The following is a 23,664-nucleotide window of genomic DNA, read 5'->3' as shown; positions in this document are numbered from 1 at the left end:
TTTATCGCAGCTCATTACATTTTCCACTCATTTAATAATTTTTTTTTCCTTTAGTCCTTCCATCTGACTCTCAGCACACACACACACACAAAAATGCACCGTTAAATGATCTGTTAAATTCCGTCATTAAATTCTATACAGCTTCCACTGTACAGTTCATTCTTAGACGATTCAGGCTGCGGCGGAACTGGATGTTTTAGAGACGTTTTTTTGTTTGTTTGTTGCAGGATGAGCCGACCACGGGGATGGACCCCAAAGCCCGACGCTTCCTGTGGGACTGCATCCTGAGTATTATCAAAGAGGGACGCTCAGTTATTCTCACATCACACAGGTGCGACCTCTCCTCATCTATTGATTTCTCTCTGATCGATTCCCACTTCACCCACTAAGATGGAGTCAAAATATTGTGGCTCTTCACCAGGAACAACCACGTATTCCATAACGAAACATAAGTCATAAATATCACAGTTATAGGAGCATTGGAGTTACACTTAAGTTGAAAAGTATTGTTTCTTGTGTGGCAGTTAATATATATATATACAGTATATATATAAAAATATGTGTGGCCAAGAACACACTGGCTGCTTTAAAGCTTTCATGAAGCGTGAGGGCGTATTGACTGACTGGGTTTTTTTTTTTCCCCTCCATGAAAAGAGAAACTGTCAATATCAGTGCTGAAGTCTTTTCATTATCCAAGCCTTCCTGGAACAAAGTTAAGTTTCCCAAGTTTTGCTTCTGTGTTGTTGGCCACCAATTTTGGACATGATTTTGAGCAAGACTAAGAAAAGAATTAAATGCCTCATTTCCGTATGAAACCTGATAGCCCAAGTCGATACGGAACATTTTACATTTAACTGCCTATTTATTTGACCGTTTCCCAAAACTCCTGGCGGCGCGCGTGAATGATCTGCCGCTCCATTTGGAATATATTATCCTCATTACATGTGTTTCCTTCGTGGAGAAATAAAAGCATTTGTTGTTGTCCCAGGCAGTGCGGCTGAGCTGCATCCAATCGTCCATGGCGTGACCAGGTGGCTGTGTTTTGTTAAGTGGCAAATTCGCCAGGTTTTACAAAGCCATAATCCTAATTGCACCATTCTTCAGAAAGGCGTCACAGGTTTTGTCTCGGCTACAAATGGCCTGTGCTCCGGCTGAACGCTGGAAGAGAAAAAAAAAAATGAGATAATACGAACTACAGATGGTCTCATCTGCGCCCTTTAATTACCAAATTTGTCGTCCATTTAAGGTGTCAAATTAGGCATTTAATAAAGCTCAAACTTTAACTGTAAAGGAGAAAAACCAAGAATTTAAATCAATCTAAAATTGATAGAAACATCTACCATAGCCTTGAAAGGTGCACATTTTAGCAGTTGCATGAGCAGGACTAAGATCACTGTCTGCAAAGAAAAAACTCAAGCTTTGTGGTCGTTTTTGTCGCACAATTTCCCTCTCTCTTTCTCTTTCACTAGTATGGAGGAGTGTGAAGCACTCTGCACCCGCATGGCCATCATGGTAAACGGGCGCTTCAAGTGTCTTGGGAGTATCCAGCATCTTAAGAGCAGGTAAGGGGTTTTCTTTTGCCACTAAGTACCATGGACCAAGAACGTCAAAAAAAAAAAAAAAAAAAAAAATCTTTGAATTGAAATGAAAGAAATCCCCTGTATCCCACTACTGTGTTTTCTTATTAATACTGCACATATAAATAACATAATACCTTGTATAGTCGCAATAAAAGGAATATAGAAGTAGCTTTCTTTAGATCTTTACTTTTATCATTTATTGCCCCAGCAGAAGGACTGCATAAGGAAAGAAGAACACACTTTATCAGGATGTATGCCCACAGCTGCTTAGCTTAGCTTAACTTAGCTAGCCCTGCATTTTTTTTATATACAACGAATATATAACAAGTTAACAAGAGTGACTTTGATGGTAGTTGCGTAGCTGGTAGGTGAATTTTGTTCCTATTGCCACTGGTCAGGGCCAAGCTTGTTTTTTACCACTCTTCCCAATCTTTATTCTTTCTAAGCTAACCAGCAGCGTGCTCCAAGATCATATTTACTATACAGATTTAAGAATATGCAGGAAGAGACTGATTTGCCAAAATGAGATTTGGCAAGCAATGATGGGTGGAAAAACCTTCGGTGACAAAAAAATGGATGGGTACCAGGTATTGTCAGGTATTATGAGGCAATGTGACTGAGGTGTTGACCAATCGGAGAGACTGATAAAGTTGATTAACATGTGACCAAACAAAGAGTTTCCATTCCATTTCCGTTTAACGCAAAGAAACATTGTCCACGGCTTCGGTTCCTACCACCGAAATTGGAGGTAGGAAGCTTCGAGTGTCGAGGGAACCCAGATAAAGCAGTGGCTTTGATGTTTTTTGCTTAGTAGTAGAGAGTGGCAACGAAAGAAGAACTATGCAATGTTTTGGTGTTCTGCTTATTTCACTTGTTTACGAAAGATTTGGGATGGGGAATATACCATAAAAGAGGGTAAAAGATTTACTAGCCGCCAAATGCCACACAAACAAAGCAACAATGGCGCTTTTTGACTAGTCGCTGATGACGTCACTAATAAAAACACAATAGAAAGTAACCCTTTGCAACAATGAAATCTATATTCTTGACCTGAATACATACGCTGTGTTACATACTGTGTGCTGCAGACATGTATAGCCTGTATAAAAACAGGCTGCAACTCAGCACGGTCAGTAGCATATAATAGTACTCCACTGCGTGTTGTAAGACGGGAAAGTGTAGCCAGATTTTTTTAAATAATGCAGTATTTCTCCGAAGCCTTTTCCGTGTATAGCAGCTAAAGGTCTTATAACTTTGACAATTAAATTAGCCATCAGCCTCCTTCTCTCTGTTAGCGCAGGACGTTTTGTGAAGTTGTTAACTGACGGCTGTCGAGAGGATTTGGACCGCTCCTCTGCTAGCGTTAGCGGATGCCTTTTAGATGAGTGTGCATTGCAGTAGTACTTTTGTTGTATATCAGGACTGACTTATATATTTTCCATGTCACGGTAGAATGGGCCTCATGATCCTTAAAGCGGCATGGCACAGCAGTGAAGTCGACTGGTTGGCTAGTCTGTACAACCTGTCTTTCACCATGTCCTCAATGTCATATTTTTTCCCTCCAGTTCTATTTCCCACCACCCATGTCTCTATAAGGCAACCTTAACAGGCGTTGTACTTGCCACTTAATGTGTTTTGTTGCATCTCCACCACTAGATACTACCTTCTGTTAACTCTTAGCACTCGAGTCCACTCTCTGATATTCATCTGACATTTACCAAGGCCGGCACTCATGCCCAGAGCCCTGCATGTAAGAGTGAGGCCAATCCATTACCTAAGGTACAGTCTGCTGACATTATTTCCACTTCTTTGTGTGAGCTTGTAAGAGGAAGGACGTTCCACACACACACGAGACCTGCCTTCATGAGAGGAATATGTTGCGGCAATCGCTGGGTGGAGAGAGAGATCAATACACCTGGGATGAGGGGTGGAGCAGACCATTTTTCAAGTTGTGCAGGGGATTAGGTGAAATGCCTGGAACAGCAAGGAAGGGGCAACGGTGTCAAGGGTATTTCCCATCAAGAGTGTTAATGTCATATCAATGGCTCGGCTTTTAGATCAGTGTCAAGAGAGAAAAAAGTAGATTGTAGATAGTGCTAAAAAAAGACAGAGAGTTGAGAGGGGAAGGACTAAAACGGGAGAGAGGGATGTACTAATCAGTCCCTCCCAGATGTTAGGGTAATTGGCAGATCCTCAGTGTCAATTACATCCTGTCGGTAGGGGCATGAGCAGGGTGGTGTAAATAATTTATGAACCAGACAGGAGGTATAGGATAGGTAGGGGGGGGGGGGGGGGCAGGGATGAAGCAGCAAACAAGAGAGGCGAACAGAGGGTTAACATATGTCCTACTTCACTCCACATGCTATCAGGTAAAAGGGAATCGCACTTCACAAGACAAGCAAGGCGAGAGGAAGCCAGATAAGCTTGACGTCGACACCGATTTTCGCCGTGCTTATTTTAGATCTCACACGGACGATTTACATGCCACTGAAATGCTATCGCTCGGTTCTCGCCATGCAGTGAATAATTTCTAATTAAGCGTCCCTATCTCCTCAGCGCTCGGTGTAATTAATGTTTCATGAGGTGTGGGACCCCGTTAATGACTGAAAAGGCAATTAAGGGATGTCTTCTCTGTTTTCTTTTCTCGTCACTATCCCGCCGCATGTTTGTGCTATCCTGTTGGCCCCCCCCCCACGCAGACGCTCCCTGGCCCCTGAAACATCCAGCACTTTGTCTCCACATCCTGTCCATAATGCGAGAATAAAGGGGCCGATTTCCACAAATGCACAAGCTGTTGTCCGTTTGCAGATGGGAGGACTTCCATCAGGCAGCGGGGGTTGAAAGAAAGGCGGGGAGGCATTGCGATGGATGCAGGTGATGCATGCCATTGTCGCATGGCGTGAGTGGCTGACCTGCAAAGCTGGAGATGCTGCTTCCCCCACCTCCCTGCTCCCCCCAATTCTCCATCTCTTTTTCATCACAAGCCCCTGAAAGGAGTGCAGAATCACCGCAGGGGCAGCTCTCACATTTTGACCCCCTATTGCTCATATGTAATACATGCTCAACCTCCCACACACACAGCCCTCACTCCCCCTATCACCCCCTCTTCTTCAAAAACCTCTCACCACATTAGGCTTATTTATTCCTCCCTCCCTCTCTCTACTCTCAGGTGGCGAGGCCTCCAACCCAGCCATCCAAGTCCTTGTTAGTGCTGCCCCCTTTAGTTCAGCAGTGACCGTGTCTTTATCACAGAGGCGCCCTTCTTCTGCTGTAATGACCTCGCCTCCGTGCATCAATCAAGCCCCAAATGAGCCAATATAGCCTATTTAAACCGTCGAAGAGGTGGTCGGCGTGCGAGAGGCGCTGAAGATTTGGTTTGGGAGGCAGATTCTGAGCAGTAGGGCGGCCATTTTAAGATCGCTCTTCATTCCAGTCCTCCATGGCTGATAAAAAACATCTTTTTACTGGGATTGAACCCCTCAAATCAATCACACTTCTAGGAATTTATGAAAGGCGGATGGAGATGGGGAGAAATAAATAAGTAAAAAAAATTGCACAAGAGGCTGTAAATAGGGCTTTAGTATACCAGTGTGCTGGTATGAAAGCTCCCAGGTGTTAAGTAAACCCAAATGAAGTGGAGGAACCAATAAAAGCAGCTTCAAAGCTCCCCTATAATCTTGTCAGTTAGGAAGGACACCCACTAGCCGTAGCAGGATTTTCCACTGATTGATATCATTCATATCCTCGCTTCATAGAGTACCTGCAATAAGTACACCCAAGCCTGGAGTCTTATTTTCTCCTTGCTTAAAGCACGTCATGATATAAAAGTGGGGTGTAAAGTGCCTTTAATGCATTAAGGTAATGCGTTGCGGGCACTGGAGAGTTTTTTTACAAGAGTGGTGTCTAAAAGTTTGGATCAATCCCCCCCGAAGTTGACGTCGAGGAGTCCAATAAACTCCTTCCCACTCGCTCTGCGTCAGCTCTGCAGGTGTGCCATTAACTAAATACGGCTTTTAAGTGCATGTCACCCGCGGAGATGGATGACAAAATAATTCTCTTTACGGTTTTACAATGCATCAACAACGTAGGTGTAATTAAGGCTGCTAGAACACTGACAGACGCAGATGGTGCACCGTATATGTACCGTACACATCTGAGAGGTGTCTGCATTGAAAATATACAACATCTTCAGCCTTGATACTTGGTGGGAACATAAATTTGACTTTTTTTCATTGCTTATTTCTGTGCTTACAAGCAAACGAAGCATCTGCATTAGCTTGTTCAAGGTCTGCTGAAATTATTACATATCTCTCTGTGTTTTATTAGGTCCATGTTGAACCTGGCATAGTTGACAACCCTGTCGTAGTAAATTTTACAGCCCAAATGACGGCCTTCCTGTGAGATTACTCTTGAAACACAATAGTGCATGCAAACGCCCTGTAAATATCCCCTAACACACTAACAGACAGGCAGTGATCAATAAAAAGTTACACTAGGACGGATTAAATTGTGTTATTTAAACAAAAACCAGAATTTTTAAATGCACTTACTTAAAGGGCTCATAGTGAGGTGTCAGTTCTAAACTTAAAGATTCAATTCTTGACTGACCATAAATAATAATACCGTATAGCTCTTTTTATGTATTTCTTTTGCCAAAGGTTCCTAGTTTGGAAGCACACAACCCACATAAGCCGGTTTTCGGGTCTTAATTTTAGATATGAGCGTACAGCGGTGCATCCATCATGTGCTCCATTAGCGCACAAACAAGAATACATATTTGCGCATAACACCACGGGTGGCTTAATACACACTCCTGCCAGCGGTTTCACGCTAGTACACTGATTTATTAGCTGCTGGCATGATTTGCCAAGTATGCAGCAATACGCAAGCGAAATCAGGGAAGAGGAATGTTAGCAAGCAACTGTAGTTATAAAAATGCACATTTGAAAAAAAAAAAAAAAAAGGCTGTATTTTATGAGGAAGGAGTAACAGTCAGTATTAGTGGATTTTGGTTTTTGTTTTGTTAGATTCGTAGCCAAAAGCCTTATGTTTTCAGTACATGTGTCTTGTGAACACGTTAAAGGAATTTGGCACAAACATTCAGCACTGATTAGGAATTCAGGAATTCATATTTTAGTCATGACTAAATTTCACCTAGATCCAACGGCATGAAATGATCAATGGGATAACAATTTATATGAAAAGGGTCAAAGGTCAAATCACTGTAACATTAAAGGGGAACTACCGTTTTTTACAACCTTTACCTTATTTCTGATATAAAATACGATTGTTTACTCACCCATATAACTTTTGCGTAATTTGTATTCCTTCGGGAGATAATTAGATCAGTGTATATCCATATAGTGGGAGTGAATGGGGCACCGAAACGCAGCCTCTAAATAACACATTATCTGCTGAGAACCTCGTTCATTTCACCAATATTTTGTTATGATACGCTAGTGCTATTCCCTGTTGAGTCCGTAGTTACCTGTTATCATCATCCGGGGTCTGTAGATTGACCTACGGACCCCGGATAATGTCTTATGACCTGGATAATGTCATCTATGTGAGCGCCGTGCTCGCCCGCGACGGTCGGCTTGTCTACCTGTAATTTGCTACTACTAGTAGGAAAAAAGTTATATGGGTAAGCAAACGATCATATTTTATAACAGAAATATGGTAAAGATTGGAAAAAAAAACAGTAGTTCCCCTTTAATGCTAGTAACAAATTACAGGTAAACAAGCCAACTGTTGAGATCAATCTACAGACCCTGGATGATGATAACAGCTAACTCTGGACTCAACAGGGAATAGCACTAGCGTTTCATAACAAAATATTGAAAAAATGAAAGAGTTTCATGGCAGATAATGCGTTATTTAGATGCTGCGTTTCGGTGCCCCAGTCACTCCCACTATATGGATATACACTGATCTAATTATCTCCCGAAGGAATACAAATTACACAAAAGTTATATTTTATGCCAGAAATAAGGTCCAGGTTGTAAAAAAACAGTAGTTCCCCTTTAATACATTGATATGTTCTGCAATTCTTTTACAGCACAGCATGTACTGCACACACTCCATGAGACTAGTAGACATGGATTTAAACTATTTAAACTGCACCTTGACTTGACAGAAGTGTACAAGATGTGCAAGATATGTACTTGCGGTTCAACACTTGCACATCTGCAAGCTGACTAAGTGTCTGAGCAAATAAATTCCACTGGGAAGCTTCACTTTTAATTTATTAACTTCGTATTTTGCACACAAGTCTACCTTTTTTAGCAAAACTAAATGGACAGAGATGACTTCTCATCCATCCACCAGACAGTCCTCACATTGCCTTTAGAACTCTGCCTTGGGCTCTCTTTTTTTATTCTTTTTGATGACGTCCTCCTTGATCAAAGTATCAGACCACCCAAACCACACTGCGACCTCTTGCCCTGCGTCCGCCCTCCCCCCTTACGTGGACGCAGACACAAGGTTTGGCAGTGGTGAGGGTGACCTTTCCAGACTCCCTCAGATAAAGGAAGGCAGCCGAATTATTTTCTGCCTGTCATGCCCTTATCTGTGTCTGGCTGGTTGTTTGTTTTAAATTACATGGAAGAGCGACTTTCCAGCGGACCAGTGCGGAGGAGAGGATTGAGGCGGAATAATGAAAATGAGGACGAGAGAACCTCAGACGCTACAGAGCCCCGGCCTTGCTGTGCCGGGCTGCTGTATCATATCTGTAATGTAAAATATTCTGAAAGGATTAGTCGGGACAATGTGTTGCAGTCATGGCGGTAAATATAATTCACTCATTGTATTATGCCTGTATTCAAGCCCAAGTTACAAAGATCTCGCTTTTTAAATCACCAGTTAAAAGCTGATTAATTGTTCAGACATGTGGTCCTGTTGTTAGGACCATGCCCAACAGTTCACGCTCCATTTACAGATACCCAAGCTAACCTTCCCCGACTCAGGAAGAGTTTATTTGAGGAGAGCTAAGACGCACTGTGTATCAAAGATGAAAGAACTTGTTTTTTTTTCTTGTGAATACAGAAGCAGAGTAAAAAGGAAGAATACGAAGGAAAGATATTTTTCCCAAAGCGCTGCCTGAAGCCTGTGTGTTGCTGCGGCAAGAAAGGAAATAAAAGTAAGGTAGGCAGGGAGTTAGAATGAGGGGAAGCTAATTGATAAGCCCTTTTACTGTCACTGACAAGCAGCAATTCATTACCTCAAACTTGCCGAACCCGTTCACCACAATACTTCCTTGCTTTATTGGATTTTTGCAACAATGTTTGTGCATCCTGGCTGAGCTTGACAGTCGTTGGACAAAGGATATTTCCTGAGCTGCCAGCTATAATAAACACAGAGATTATGGTCATAGGCAGGATTAGATGATGAATTAAGCTTGATGTGAATGGACAGCTGGGATGTTGACAGTAGTCGTGTCAACATCTGATTACAATCTGTGCTGTCTGTAGCATCTTATAAAAATCATCAAATATTATGTGGCTTTATATGACAGAAGATGTGTTCTGGCTGTAGGAAATATAAAATGTGTCTTTTATTTTGACTTGCTGCAAACAGCTTGGCACAGATCTTATTTGCCATGTTGCATTGTATTGTAGTTTGCCTCTTGGTGACAGTAAAGGGGCGTACACAGGTCTGTTGACCATAGACTGTATAAAATATGGACGACGCGTCTCCACTTCCTTCCATTTGTAAAACTGACACTAGAATTCCAGGGATACGGGCGAGTTTGAAGCCAGATTCTGTGCAGTACGGTCCGAGAGTGGAACCACGTGGCGCCGCCATATCAATGACCCGCCCACACTTCCTCTAGACTGCATCTCTAGTTGCATTTTGTGTAATACTGCGCTCTCCTCTACGTCCCTCTGTAATGTTGGATTATACACTGCAATTATTTTTTTTTTTTTTCCTACTCTCTTGGTCCTACAGACTGTTTCACAGAGAGGTCGGCAACTGTTAGTCATCACGATGACACATCCTGTTTCTATAGCGTGAATTATTAACTATCTAATATGACATCACTGAAAATGTTTTATTTGACATGTTTTAGTTCGGCCCAAGTCCCATCCACTAACATGGAGGAGGTGGAGCTTATGACCTATACTGCAGTCAGACACCAGGGGGAGCTCTGCTTGTTTTGGCTTCACTTTCCCAACAACATTTTCTGCAGGGAAACACTGTCCACAATTTTGATTCCTACCATTGAATTCACCATGATGATAGTAGGCTTGGAGTGTTGGATGAACCCTAATGGTGTACATGGTGTACATTGGCTTTTTTCTGTTGTGAGGTCAAGAAAAGCTAACTTTGTCCATACACTAGCAAGATTTTTGTGTTCGGCTTTTTTCACAGGCAACTAGAGCCTGGAACGTCCGCTAGTGACCAACTGTTATAACATAAAAAGAAACCATACATTTTCAAAAACGCAATTAAGGAGTTTTGTCCTATTCGCCAACACTCACTGCTGCGTGAATATGCCTTTACATGTCTACAGAATGCAGTGGTTTTATTGATGACACTAATCCTGCAGTACCAGGATTCTTATGTTGTGTGTCATGTCCAGCTTTATTATGATCCACAATAGGCTATGTAGGAACTTCTAAAGAAACTGAGCACCATGATCCCACACTGTTTGTACTCGTACTTTGTTTCGCAGTAGAAGCTATAAATAATTTAACTTTTCGGCATCCAGAGAACTCCCATCACAGCTCAGGATTCCTTTGTACCTTTACATAGAGCCAATTTGGGATGAAAACATCCGAAGAATGTTTGAGATAGATTCACAGTTACACCCTGTGGACCTGGCCCGGGTAAATGTGCTAATAAAAAGTACGAAGCACTCACTTTTAAAACGTTTTGTGTTGAAGATAGCCAAATGAACACAGCACACGCAACAAAACTGTATTTCATAGCAGGGTGGAGCACGGTGCAGTTCCGTGTGATTGAAACGGTTGAAGGGTTGTCCATGCTCTAACGTGCTGATGCTTGCAGGCCACCCATAGTAGTATCCACATGATGTGTGCTACATAATATGTTTTAGAGTTTCATGGGGATGCTTTTGATCCCCCGTGGTGTGCATCCCCCGAGGAGATCACAGTGCAGGCGCAGCTCTCAGATCCTCCCTGTTGGATGGAGGCTGATGTTGCGGATGGGCAACATGCTACCTGGTCTATAGCATCGTAATATGTGTATTAACCCTATCCTTGCGCCACACTGTCTCCATTCTGTCTGTATTTGTCCTGATTTTGTAGCTGTATTATGTTCTTTTTTTACTGTGGAATTGGACCAGGCTTCCAGATTTCCTCACCTCAGTGTTTTGACTGCATCATTTGTGGATACTGTGGATGAAGGAAGATGCTATTGGGAGTATTTTTACTGATGTAGCTGGTTCAGATATCAATTTCGTCAGATTTATGTCACAATACTTCAAACACTGAATATTTCCCAGCTTGTCCAATCACAATGTAAGAAAATTCCAGTCAAATAGGGTTCAGACCTGCCATCCATTGTGCCAAACCCTCATGCATTCTTAATGTAAAAGAGTATTAAATAAGCATTCCCATCCCAGATCCAGTTTCTGTAACATTACAGTATTCCTGCGCGGTGGCTCTTCAGCTTGAATCAGACATGTTTTAACTGAAGGGACTCTGCTACCCATGGGGACTTCCGTTCTCACTTCCTCCCTCGCTCCCTTTGGGACAACGTAGGCCTGCAGTTTACTCACCATATCTCTAATTGCCACTGAGGGAGCCTCTGACTCACGTTGCACGTTGCTCAGCGCTAGCCACAATGGACCTTTCCACAAGTAAATCCAACATTAGGGAATTAATTAGGCAGAAAACAATGGGTCATAAGAGTGCTAATGACAGAATAACAAGGCTCAGAGTTTTATTTGGTGCTCACCAGACATAGCACATATTCAGGAAGAGGCAGAATGCTAATTAGCTTTAGAGCTTAGCTAGTGACAGTGCTTTGTGCTTAGGATATTGTTCATGGTGTAAAGTTGTACCAGGGGTGCATTTTGACATGTTTTCAGAAGTGGTGGCTGATCAGTGGAGCACGCACTTTACCGTATGCTAGGTATTCTGCATTATATTTATTTACTTGTTTGTTTGTGTATGTATTGTCAGCAAAACAGGCAAGAATATTGTCATTTATTGTTAGCATTCATCGCCTTTCTGGCACCTCATCAGATGTCCATTGCCTCCATTTTGGTCTCCACCACTTTCGTAAGGAAGTGGCTGTCTTTTTAGTGGTCACATGCTCAAGTATGTTCTCCAGCTAGTGGCTAATTCCTTTTGTCTGTCATTTAGATCTGGAGTACAGTGATCCCCAGAGTACAGTTGGTTTATCACAGTTCCTTTGCTGAAAAAAGCTTCCCGACAAGCGAGGTTGAGAGCAGTGAGACCAAACCAAAATAGTAAAAAGTTAAACCAGTTAGCTAAAAGTTGCTGAAAATACGAAGATAAACTGGGAAATTCCTTTGATATTGCAATTAGTTCACCTTTAAACTCAAGGTTTCCATATATTGTTACTCTCTGGCAGCATGAAGGGCTGAAACGACGTTGTCCTGTGTGAGCTGTTTCAGGCCTGTGAAGGCTTTTAAAATAATACACACTCTTGTCTAAAAGCAATTTCTGTCTCGCCTTTTTTGGGGGCTTTTTTTTCTTGCTTCACTATAATTGATGCTTTCTTTTACATTTGATGCAGATGATTGTGTTGATTCCTGCTTTCATTCGAGCCAGAAAAATTTATTCATCAACTGGCAATTTATACTGGTGTTGTTGACGTGGAGCTGCCTTTGCTCTCAGCTGTGTGTGACTCACCTGCTCCTCCAGCTCGCCACATCCAGGAAAGCTTGAAATGACTGGGGAAATATGAGAGCAATTATATTTTGAATATTTTTTGATATCTCCACTGCTTTCTGTACTGCCTGTTTTTTTCCAGTACACCACCCCATTATGCATCACACCATGATGTGACCACAGGAGAAAAGAGTTCATTATTTCCATGACTAGCCATGAGCAATCTGACAGTTTGGTGGGCTTGTTTCCAGTTCTTTTTTTCTCGTCATGAATACTTAATAGTTGCCTCTCTCCCTTCTAGGTTTGGTGATGGCTACACGGTGATTGTGAGGGTCGGCGGCTCTCCTCCCGCTCTGAACCTAGTCGAAGACTTTGTCCAGGAGACCTTTCCAGGCAGCGTCCTCAAGGAGAAGCATCACAACACGCTGCAGTATCAGCTCCCGTGCACGCAGGGAGCTTTGGCCGACATCTTTAGCCAGTTCACCAGTCATCAGCAGAGGCTGGGCGTGGAGGACTACTCCGTGTCACAAACTACACTGGATCAGGTGAGAACATAAAAACAGGATATATGTTACAACTGGCCCTGCGATAGACTGGCGACCTCTCACCCGATGACAGCTGGGATAGGGCCCAGCCTCCCCGCTGCCCTTCACAGGACAAGAGGTTACAGAAGATGGATGAATGAATGAATGAATGAATGAATGACTGACTGTTACACCTTGCTTTTGCTCTGAATACCCATATTGGGTCTTACCCAACCTATCGACTGGTGTGTAATTAAAACTATTTGAGTGATACAAGCACTCATTAAAGGACGACGAAGCAGAGACCTTTACCGATGTGGGAAAAGAAATGCTTTAGATGAGATATCCAGAAGAGTGTGGACATGGCATGATGATATGTTTGAATTTATTAAATTAAAGCAGTCTGAATTAACATCATGCTTAACTGACGGGCACATTACAGGCAACAGAAGTTTATCCATTTTTAACTCGGCCTGTATATGGGGGCCCCCAGCTTGTAAGTGACTACCAATTTTGATTTGAAGAAATACTTTCATGACAGTCACTCTTAACTGTGAGATACAATATGCCAGTACACAGTATACCTCTATAGTCAGGGTACGATACTGTACATTTCCTGGGACACACTGTTGAGAAATTACTTCTCTTAGACTATTTTTCAGTTTTATTCAGCTCAACTGATGTGACTCTCAGAATATTTGAATTTATTTACCCATTTATCATCTGCAGGAATGTTGTTCCTTTTTTTACCCATATAGACTGGGTGATGGCAGATTTTCCATTATACAAATGTAGTATTATTAATGCCAGAATCCCTCTGAAACCACTTGAAAAAGTTGAAAAACTAGTGAAGTGCAGTACGACAGTGGAGCCGTTTAATAATTTCTGTGTTTATGCTTGAGAGTAAAAACATCATTTTCAGCTGGATTCAGCAAAAGAGAGAATTTCTGACTCACGAATTTCTCTTCTGACACTGGCAAAAAGTTAGGCAGACTGTAATTCTACCACCATACTGCAATTGTGTGGAGTTGCAGCCCGGTTTAACGGGTCATTAGGTCATCAGTCAATGCGTTCAGCATTTTAAGTGCTCTTATTTAACGCAAGTCTGCTCAGTACAGGATGAGATTTAAAGATCTATCATTGTCTGCACATTGTTGTCCGCCGTTTAGGCTGTCAGGCTGACCAATGAGGACCATGCTGAGTTTGTACTGCCAAGACAGTCCACCTGCCAGCTCAGCTATCGATCACATATCTACACTGAAAAATACAAAGCTCCCGCAATACCTGTTTTTTCCTTTTTTCTTTTTTCTTTTTTCTTTTTATTTTAGCCCGAATACACTCGCTAGACCCCCTGAATGGTGAGATAAGCTGAGCCCTGCATGTTATGTACTGGCTTCACATTGTGTTTTCCAAGCGGCCCCAGGGATCTGATGCAATCAGGCACTCAGTGGCGAGTACGAGTGTGTCTGGTCTTGCAAACCCACCATTAGCTCAGCAGCAGATGACCAGGTAGGAGGTGAGGATGACCTCCGAGGTCTCCGGAAAGGTCATAACTCCACTCCAGCATGGGGGGATAAAGAGCCTCTTGTTCGAATTAAGCCAACAAAAAAAAAAAAAGGAAAAGAGAAAGTTATGATGTGAGTGAGTTGTCTGTGTATTCCACCACTATTATATAAGGAAACTATGCCATATAAAGACAGAGGTGTAAAAGATTTCATTATCAACATGATCACCCTGTGGATTACCAGCATTGTTTAAGTCGAATATGGGAACAATTAGGCTGAACTTAGACTAACTTGAACTAAGCATTTTTTAACAGAAATCTGTTTCTACATCACAGATCACTGTCATACCGTAACTTTCAACCTTGTATAATTTCACCTTTACCGTTTGTGTCATCTTGACCCACATTCCCCCCTCTGGTCAATATTTACCAGATCAGAGGCAGTAAATAAATCATACTTGGACCAGGGGGTCAGCAGAATTAAAACACAGAGAGGGAGTACAGGAGAGCCAGTGGAGACCCAGACAGTCACCTCTCAGCCGGTGATTTATAGACAAGAGCCTTGACCTACAGTAGAACACCCAACTTGAACCACAATTAATATTGATCCGCACAGCCTGCAGCTCAGGCGTTAATTCTGATGGCCGAGGCAGCGCAGAGCAGATTTGAAAGGAAAATGTGACTCACTCAACTGTCTTTTAGAGGCAGGTTGTAAAATATTTGCTGCTTTGTGTGTGGAATATGATCCGAAATGTCACCAACGAAACAGCTGACCTTACGTACGAGCATACCTTTACAGTTTTGACCCACTCTTGTGAATCTTGTTTTTGACTGCACCAAACAGAGATACAGAACATTAGATAAGCTGGTTCATATCACATTGTAAAGCATGTAGATCAAAACACAAGTCCAAACAAGTGATAATATTTGTAAAGCTTAATTTATTCCCCCCCCTCGGTGGACAGAGCCTACGCTGCAGCCTATGCAGGTAGCCTAGGCTGGTGCACTGGTGTTTTGTAGTGACAATGCCAACTAGTCAGCTGTGTTGAGTTTCTCTGTGTACTCCAGACAGCGACTGGAGCAGTTCATATTGGGCTTGGAGTCAATAAATGTTGAACAACCGTTACTTTTACTGGAATCACTGCAACGCTGAAAAGAGGGAAGCCGTCAGAGTAGTAGATGGCGTGTAGGAGGCACTTAGAGACATGGACGAGAAAATGCTACATTGCATTTTTGGGGAGGTCCACACCAGACTACAGTGTCAGTGTAGCTCAGAAGCATAATTCTACCTGAATAATGTGTTGCATTGGAGCCAAAGGGTCTAAAGTCTTGCAGGTTTAAATTGTACCTTGTAATACTTTGATCATAGCTAATAACTCAGATATGAAGATGTGCATTATTCCTCAGCATTGTTTAATATTTATTAAGAATGGCTATAAAACTGTGAGTTAAGGCTGAGATTTAAAGATTCTTCTTCTGCCTCAGAGCAGAGCGTGAACGTGTGGATGTACTGTTTGTAAAAATAGCCATTTTACTCTCTACAAGGGCTCCTTTGATATATTGCAGAGGTTAATTGGGTGATATACCTCCTTCCCGTCCTGTGTTCTGCCTCAACGGGCACCAAATAAACACCCCAACGCACCCTCTGTAATGTAATTAACGCCTGTGTCCATCTGTTATTAAGAAAATGCCACTCAGCAGCGCTGGTGCATGACGCACGGGGTCACGGATGGATGGTTGGCAAAATGCAGAAAGTGATATAATGGCACAACAAAGCACAGGACGCATTTACCATGGCTGTCCCGCCATTATTATTTTTTTGTCATGCTTGCAGTGTTACAGGAAGTTAAATACAAACAGCACAAAGCTGCACAGGCTAGCATGGACTATGAATATGAAATGGCGTGCATGCCTCAGCACATCAGGCCGGCTTCATCCAGTGGCAGGGTCAGAGGCTGAGGAAGATGGGCGGAGGGTGTATTTGTTGCTACTGTCACTCTTATCCTCTGACTCATCCTGTCTTGATAAGATGCCTTGACAACTTTGACCTTGGTGCACACTGCCGACATCACGCACACACACAGTGGCATGCTTCAGCCTCAGGCGTTCTGCAGGCATAGCTTGCTCTTCAGTTAGAAGGTAGTCTGCTGTGTTGCTTTTCCCCCCTCCCAGCTAGCCATCAGCTCCATGTGTTTACACCTAACGACGTCTTACTCAGGAAACAGATTTATTGGTTTGATTAAAAACCGTTGCAAAATAAATGACACGGACCAGAATATTTCAGGAGAGGACTGTAATCTGCAGTTGAGCAGGGCGTTCAACCTGCGACTTCTTCAGCTGCAGATCTGCTCTAAGGCCATATATACACACACATACACACACACACACCGGCGTGAGTTTGGCCCAAGGCTTTCCTGGAAGACAGTATTTATTCTGGATAAAGAAAAAAAATGAGATTCCCCAGAAAAACAGAGACATTAAAGAAATATTAGATACAATAATTATACTGAAGATTCAAATAACTAGTGAACTCAAGCTTCTCATTGGATGGAAACCAAACCAATGTATTGTTCAAATGTCAAACTTTTCACATATATACTGTAAATGAAAATTGTCTGCCTCCTGTCCACATTCATTAGATACTTTCAGTCATGACAGAATAGATATACTGGAAATTGACCTTTACATGTACATATTTATATATCCTTTGCTCAGTAATGGAGTTTACTAAAGCTAATAAAAAGCTCATTAACATTAAATGGTAAGGTTTCAGATTCTACTCTTTAAGGAAAAGAATAGCAGAAGCTTCAAAGCCTCACTGGATAGATTTTGTATTTCCCCCGTCTTCATCATCTGAGCTTCACAAAAACAAAAGAGGAATGTTTTTAAGGCAGATACAGTATTGATGTGTTCATTTATGCCTTGTTGAATGTCTTTATTTGCCATTTATTTGTTTGTGCTTATGAAGAAGAATTTACTTAATAGGGGCGGTGAGTAGTTTGTGATTGAATTGGTCTGGATGACTTTTTATTATTAATATATTTTAAATGCAATCCAGTAATTCACGTGTCCCTTTATACTCACATTGGCAATGAGAATCATTTAATGAAAAAGCAATGCTCTTATCACTTTATATGATCCTCTTTTCCTGTAGGGTAAAAGTTTTTTTTTTTTAGTGTTTGTGTGTGTGTAGCTTTACCACTAATGCTAAGAGAATGAAAAGCCTGCAGTGATGTTTACTGCACAATGAAATACACACTGTTTTTTATGAACGCCATAGGATTGATTTTGTCTGACATTAAATGGGCATCACAGAGAGAAGAATGATTGTTTTATTCTCTTTCTCAGCTGGTCAAAGATGTCAAACTGACATTCACTGTGTGAGCCTAGACGCTTACTTGATGCCTCATAGCCCTTGTCTGGCAACACATTCACATGCACCCCGTCGTCTGTACTACTATTTCAGTTTGTTTTAAGGCAGAGAGTGGAGGAGGAGAGCAAAAAAAAAATAAAAATGAGTAGAGAAATGTCCACAGGCCCTTCAGCACCGTGTGTATTAGAAGGTTTTTAATCCTGCCGTTGCCTTTAAGTATCTTCTCCTTCTCTTCATTCATATTCCAGGTCTTTGTGAATTTTGCAAGGCACCAGCAAGGGGAGGAGGACGCTCAGGCCTACGACAACCCAGTGGACATGTCAGATGAGCTGCCATTGGAGTCTGTGAAGACTTTTCAAGAATCAGAAAGGTTGTAATACCTCTAGGAGAAGCATAACACGTTGCACTTTCAGTGGCCCGGCAATATTCTTTAAACGAGCCTGAATGGGATGTGCTGTGTAAACAATGTTTTTTTCTTTAACCATTACTGTCCATGGTTAACCATCTCAACATATCATTTAAATCAGTGAAATTTTCAGAATTGGAATACAAAGGTCCACTGCAGTGGAATCAAGAAAATTTAGCTCAATCAGTAACAGGAATGATTTGACAGGAGCTTTTTTTCTGCAGCGTATAAGCATGTGGATGAGATTATGTCTTCCACAAAGGATCAAGAAGTGAGACGAGACCAGGGCCGTTTTATCTGGAGATGCACTGACCGTAGTATACCTCAGTGAATGTGTAAGGCCAGAAACCTTTACTAAAAGCATCACACATTGCACAGCACAAAGGATACCTCTGGCTTGACCTTCAAATTAAATTATATTTTTTCTATTCTAATGATGATATGTTGATATGTTGTCATACCAATGATTGGTGTAGCCATATTGTTGCTGAAGCTAGCTTGATCGGGTCATTATTGTCACATTACAGCAACAAATGTGGATCTCTAATGCTGTCATTTATTGAAATATCAAAGAATCCTTGGAAGCATCCAGTGTAAGACTCTCTTGTGAAGTCAAATGCCAAAAGATGTTAAACAACCGTTTGCACCTTGTGTTACACTTGCTGACAGGCACTCCGTAGGTTGTTACTGAGCAAAACGTTAATTAATAACAGCTCTGTCAGATGTGTTGGCTTTGAGTGTCTGAATGAGTCTCCAGTTAGCTGTAGACGGCGTTCAGCTAATTCAACTACCTGTCAAACATCTTGGGTCTGCAAGAAAAGCCACGCACAAGTCTCAAACGTGTGATACCCTAAGCTTACGGTCCAGAGTCTTTTGCGATGTTGCGTTAAATGCAGTGATCATGAATGTAAGTGCACCCACATCAGTGACAATTCAAACGACTAATGAATGTATGAGCAGAGACATATTTATGTTTTATGAGATTTTTAATGCATTGCCTTGTGAAATGTTTTTTATTGTATCAATTACTTTCTTTTCCTGATCTTAGTCATAGGACACGCTGGTACTATAGCCCTGGTGTGTTGAACTATGACCTCTGCAGACCAGTAACACTGAAAGTAGCACTGCCTCTAATACGCCAAACTGCAATTAACGTGAATACATTTTGTCATGATGTGCCTTTCAAACATCCAGTTGTAACCATAGCTACATGTTATGTTTGCAGTAGAGAGCGTATGTGACGATTTACATTGTTGGAAACCATTTTACTGGAATTGACTGTTTGCTAAACTCCAGCCTTCTTAGCTACTTTCTTAGTTTCTTTCCACGGTCACACAGCAGACCGACTTTACATTGACACCACTGGCAGATGTATCGCTAGCAGATTTGATCAGGCTAAGCTAGCTTACTTGCCTAGTTCATGTTGGCGCTGTGTGTTGGTTAAAAAAACTTTACGTCCACATGACTTTTGTTCACAGCTGATTCATTTCATAGCAAGAAACATGACTGTGCACTTTATTAGGATTATGTAGATTGAATAAATAAAAGACGTTGAAAAAATAGCCATATTTGGGTACTTAGTTTACATGGTTTAAACTTTACTACAAGAGACTGTTAGCATGTTAGCATATACTCCAGGACCAGCTTGTAATGCTACACAATAATTTAGCATGTAGCATAAATATTGTTTAATCATTTCAAAAGTCTAACCAAATAAAAATCCCTTACCTTGCTCTTACTACGTACATACGTAAAGAATCTGTAGTTCCACAGGTGGGCTGATTGGGGGAGGGGTTTAGCAAGTAGTCAACTATAAAGCGAACGGCACCAGAATCTATAAATAGGTCTGTTATATATGCAAAACAATTATGTCAAGTGTACAAATTCTTTCTTTTGGATCGTTATTTTTAATTATCTTGCAGCCTGTAAAATGTACAAATGTGGTATCACAATCTTTGCAGATAATCTATGGAGTTTTTTAGAGTTTGTACAGTTCCTTTTAGCATAATGTTAATTGTTTTGTTTCATTTACATTCTGTACTGTACGACATTAGAAGACTGACAGTGCACAAGTGGTAAATTCTTGTGCTGTTTACATTACTGTGCACTTTTTTTGTTGGAAATGTAAATAATTCTCCAATTCACTCCTCACAGGCACTCCTCTAGTTTACTCTCCAGATCATTTGTATGCTGTGCTCACACTAGTATCATGCCTGCTGCAAAGAATAATGAATCCTATTTGTACTGAACATTGCTTTATGCCAAGACAAGTGATTAAACATTTGCGCAATTGTAATGCTACACTGACTTTGTGTTTGTACGCCGCTGTCCAATGAATCATCGGTGTGAAAGTCTCTTTAGTTCAACTTCCTACGTGTTGTTTTTGTTGTTCTGTGGTCTTGTCCTTCCTTTCGCTGTTTTGTTCACTTTGAGTGAAGCTGCCAGTTTCGGGCTAAAATTTGTTGAGCCTCTCGTGTGTTCATCCCTTTAAGTGAGTCCTTGGGTTGCCAGGATACTGACTGCACCACAGTAGGTAAGACGCTGTATTTCACATATCTCCAACAGATATTTTGTCTATCAGATGAGAAAGGATTTTCCTTTCTGTGTGTGTGTGTGACTCCTGTTTATTCATTTGGCTTTTTTTTGAGACGACTCAAGGCTAGTATCGCTGAAGTCAGAACATTATTTTTCTAAATTCCATCCCACTATCTCAAACTCTGTCGCTCTTATTTCGACTGTCTGCCAATAATTCATTAAGATTCCTCATTTAGTGGAAAGCATTTCCCATACCCATTTCCTTTCTCTCCTCTGGATTAGACAAACCCTCGACTAATCTATTTACATGTCTGCTCTACTTTTTCAGTCTTAATTACACAGATAAATTTATATGGATTTCCTGTTTTCTCTCTCAGGTTCAGATGTGCCGGGTGAAAATAGTTCTCTGTAAGTTTGTGCTCCTTTCTAAATGGAGGAAAAATATGAATTAGACGTATAATTACATGACGTATAACATAGATCCACTCAAGATTGTTTTAGCGATGTACTCAGTTTCATGTAGGTTAGCTAATTCTTTGATTAAACATCTGAATTTTAATGTTTTAAATGTACTTTCTCAGCTACATTACGTCACTCATACCCCACACCTTTTCCCCCCCACATGCAGTCAGTAATGTGAAGGCAGGCAAACTCTTTCCTGAATATCTTTTGTTAGTGTTTGGACGTCCGCCCAGTATCACACCTCCGTGCTTTCTTTCCTCATTAGAGCGCAGAGTTCTGGGGCACGCCGCCAGACATAGTCAGTCAAGTGCGAACTTCACAGAGGCAACGAAACTCGAGTCTTAAGGTAAGATCACTTGTCACATTCAGCCATTATTCCCTCGCACACTTTGTCCCTCTGTGATACGCACTGTAGAGGTGACATTAGACATCAGCGGCGTTTGCCGTGCATGGCTGAGCAGGCTGCCTGGGACGCTGGAATATTTGAAATGATTCAGTTGACGTGATGATTAAAAACAAAGGTTGAAATTATCATGCTGAAAAACGGTGCACCAGTTCAGCAGAACGAGGGCGAATACGCCTGTGAACACGGCGACAGAAATCACTTTGTTTGACTGCGAAACAATAGAGATTACACATGTCTTTTCCAATTACGGTTAATTACAAGAAAATCAACGTGATTCAACGCACCATTGCCCCACATGGTCAGGAACTGCTTGAGGTAAAAGTCTTCATAACTATTTATTCAACCTTTCATTGAAAAACAAGCCGTTAGTGACTATAGTGTTGAAACCTGTATTTCAGTGGCTATGTCTTTTGGACAATACTTTTACAACCTTTTCAGGCATGGCTCATTTTTTCCAAACACTTGTTTCAGTTGAACTTGATGTTTAACCCACATGTGTCAAACATGAGTAGAAATAACATGATGTGGATATAACCATGCTACTAACTATGCTAGCTAGCGCTTATAAAGTTTAGCTAGTTCACGTTACATCTGAAGTCGTTTCCTCAGGGTTTCGACCAACTCTCTTTAAATAATTGTAAATCTCCATGGTCTAAAGTCAAGAGCACAAACATCGGGTTTTGTGGTGGTAACGCACATTTTTATTTAAAAACACAAACAGCTTCTCATGCTACGTGATTTGACTGTGCCGTTTCCGAAGAAAACCACTGTCTGCAAAACAGCGCGACTTTAAAGATCATGCAATGTAGCTTGAGGAATGTTGGCAGCGCATTTGTTAACCGAGGCAAATCAGTTTAGTTCAGCTGGGTTTGCCGTGGACCTCGCCAGAAACTGCTCCAAGTCCAGCATCAAACATGGACGTGGCAGTGCGGTGATGTAAGCCTGCATTAGTGCAAAATGTGTAGGGGAAATTACATTTCTACGCGGCTCTGTGGGTGCACCCAACAGAAAATGCCCACTTGTAGTAATTGTTGTGCAGCAAGCATTATTATTTGACATGATTGGGGAAAATACACCCAGGAACACCAAGTAATACGTAAGTAATTTGCATTTCAGGGGCTCGAATGCTACAGCAGTATTCTTTTCTTGTTGTTTGTCATTGCTTCCCTTCTCAGCGGTTTCATCTTTTGTCATCAAATTATTTAGCGGTTCTTTAAAATCAGAAGATTGAAGCATTTAGTGGAAATGTTCACAAACAAACGGCATATTTTGTCGATACCTTCTGAGACTTTGTAGAGTGGTCCCAGGCAAACCACCTGCTGCTGAATGTGGACAAGACAGAGGAGCTGGTCATTGACTTGAGGAGGAAGAGGACACCAGTGGAGTCCATCACCATCCAGGGCTCGGAGGTGGAAGTAGTGCACCACTAGAAGTACCTGGGAGTCCACATGAACAGCAGATTGGACTGGTGGGACAACAGTGATGCTGTGTACAAGACTCAGGTATTTCAATGTCTGCAGCAAGTTGCTGGAGATTTGCTACCAGTCTGTTGTTGTGAGCACCCTGTACTTTACTGAGGTTTGTTGGTGGAGCAGCACCAGCAAAAAGGACTTCAGTAGGATCAACAAATTGATCCGAAAGGCTGGTCATGTTCTTGGCAGTGAGTTGACAGGAGGACACTGGACAAACTGTTCTCCACCATGGACAATCCATATCATCCACTACACCAGACAATAGAGGGGCAGCAGAGCTCACTCTCCAACAGACTGATCCAGCTCTGCTCCCACAGTGAACGCTACAGGACTACTTTCATATCATTCTCCAGTCCAACTGTACAACAACTCACCTTTCTGTAACAGACAACTATATGTTATGTCATGGACACTATTGCACCTTACTATCATTCCTGTGTATATAATATATATTCTTCCATCTCTATTCCTTGTACATTTGTTCATATGCTAATTCTGTATGTTTTTTCCTTACACTATTTTTGTTTTATTTTACTAGACTTTACTTATATTGTATTTTATTTCATTTAATCTTTCTTC

At 41.6% G+C, this 23,664-nt stretch overlaps 1 protein-coding gene across 1 annotated transcript in view; it reads left to right on the top strand.

Annotated features, from left to right (window-relative positions):
- LOC311486628 (phospholipid-transporting ATPase ABCA1) overlaps positions 1 to 18,664 on the top strand; it is a gene marked incomplete at its 5' end in the record, with an annotated part of 154,027 nt that extends 135,363 nt beyond the window's left edge. The window contains 4 exons of the mRNA XM_084542543.1: positions 228 to 331; positions 1,470 to 1,562; positions 12,705 to 12,948; positions 18,053 to 18,664. Of these exons, the coding sequence (XP_084398669.1) occupies positions 228 to 331; positions 1,470 to 1,562; positions 12,705 to 12,948; positions 18,053 to 18,181 (570 nt within the window). The 3' untranslated portion in view covers positions 18,182 to 18,664. The remainder of the gene's footprint in view (positions 1 to 227; positions 332 to 1,469; positions 1,563 to 12,704; positions 12,949 to 18,052) is intronic.
- Positions 18,665 to 23,664: the final 5,000 nt, after the last annotated feature.

This window comes from Chelon labrosus (assembly GCF_963514085.1).
Source record: "Chelon labrosus genome assembly, chromosome: 1".
NCBI classification, from domain to species: Eukaryota; Metazoa; Chordata; class Actinopteri; order Mugiliformes; family Mugilidae; genus Chelon; species Chelon labrosus.
The sequence above is the reverse complement of the archived record's forward strand: the minus strand, read 5'-3'. Positions and strand labels throughout refer to the sequence as shown.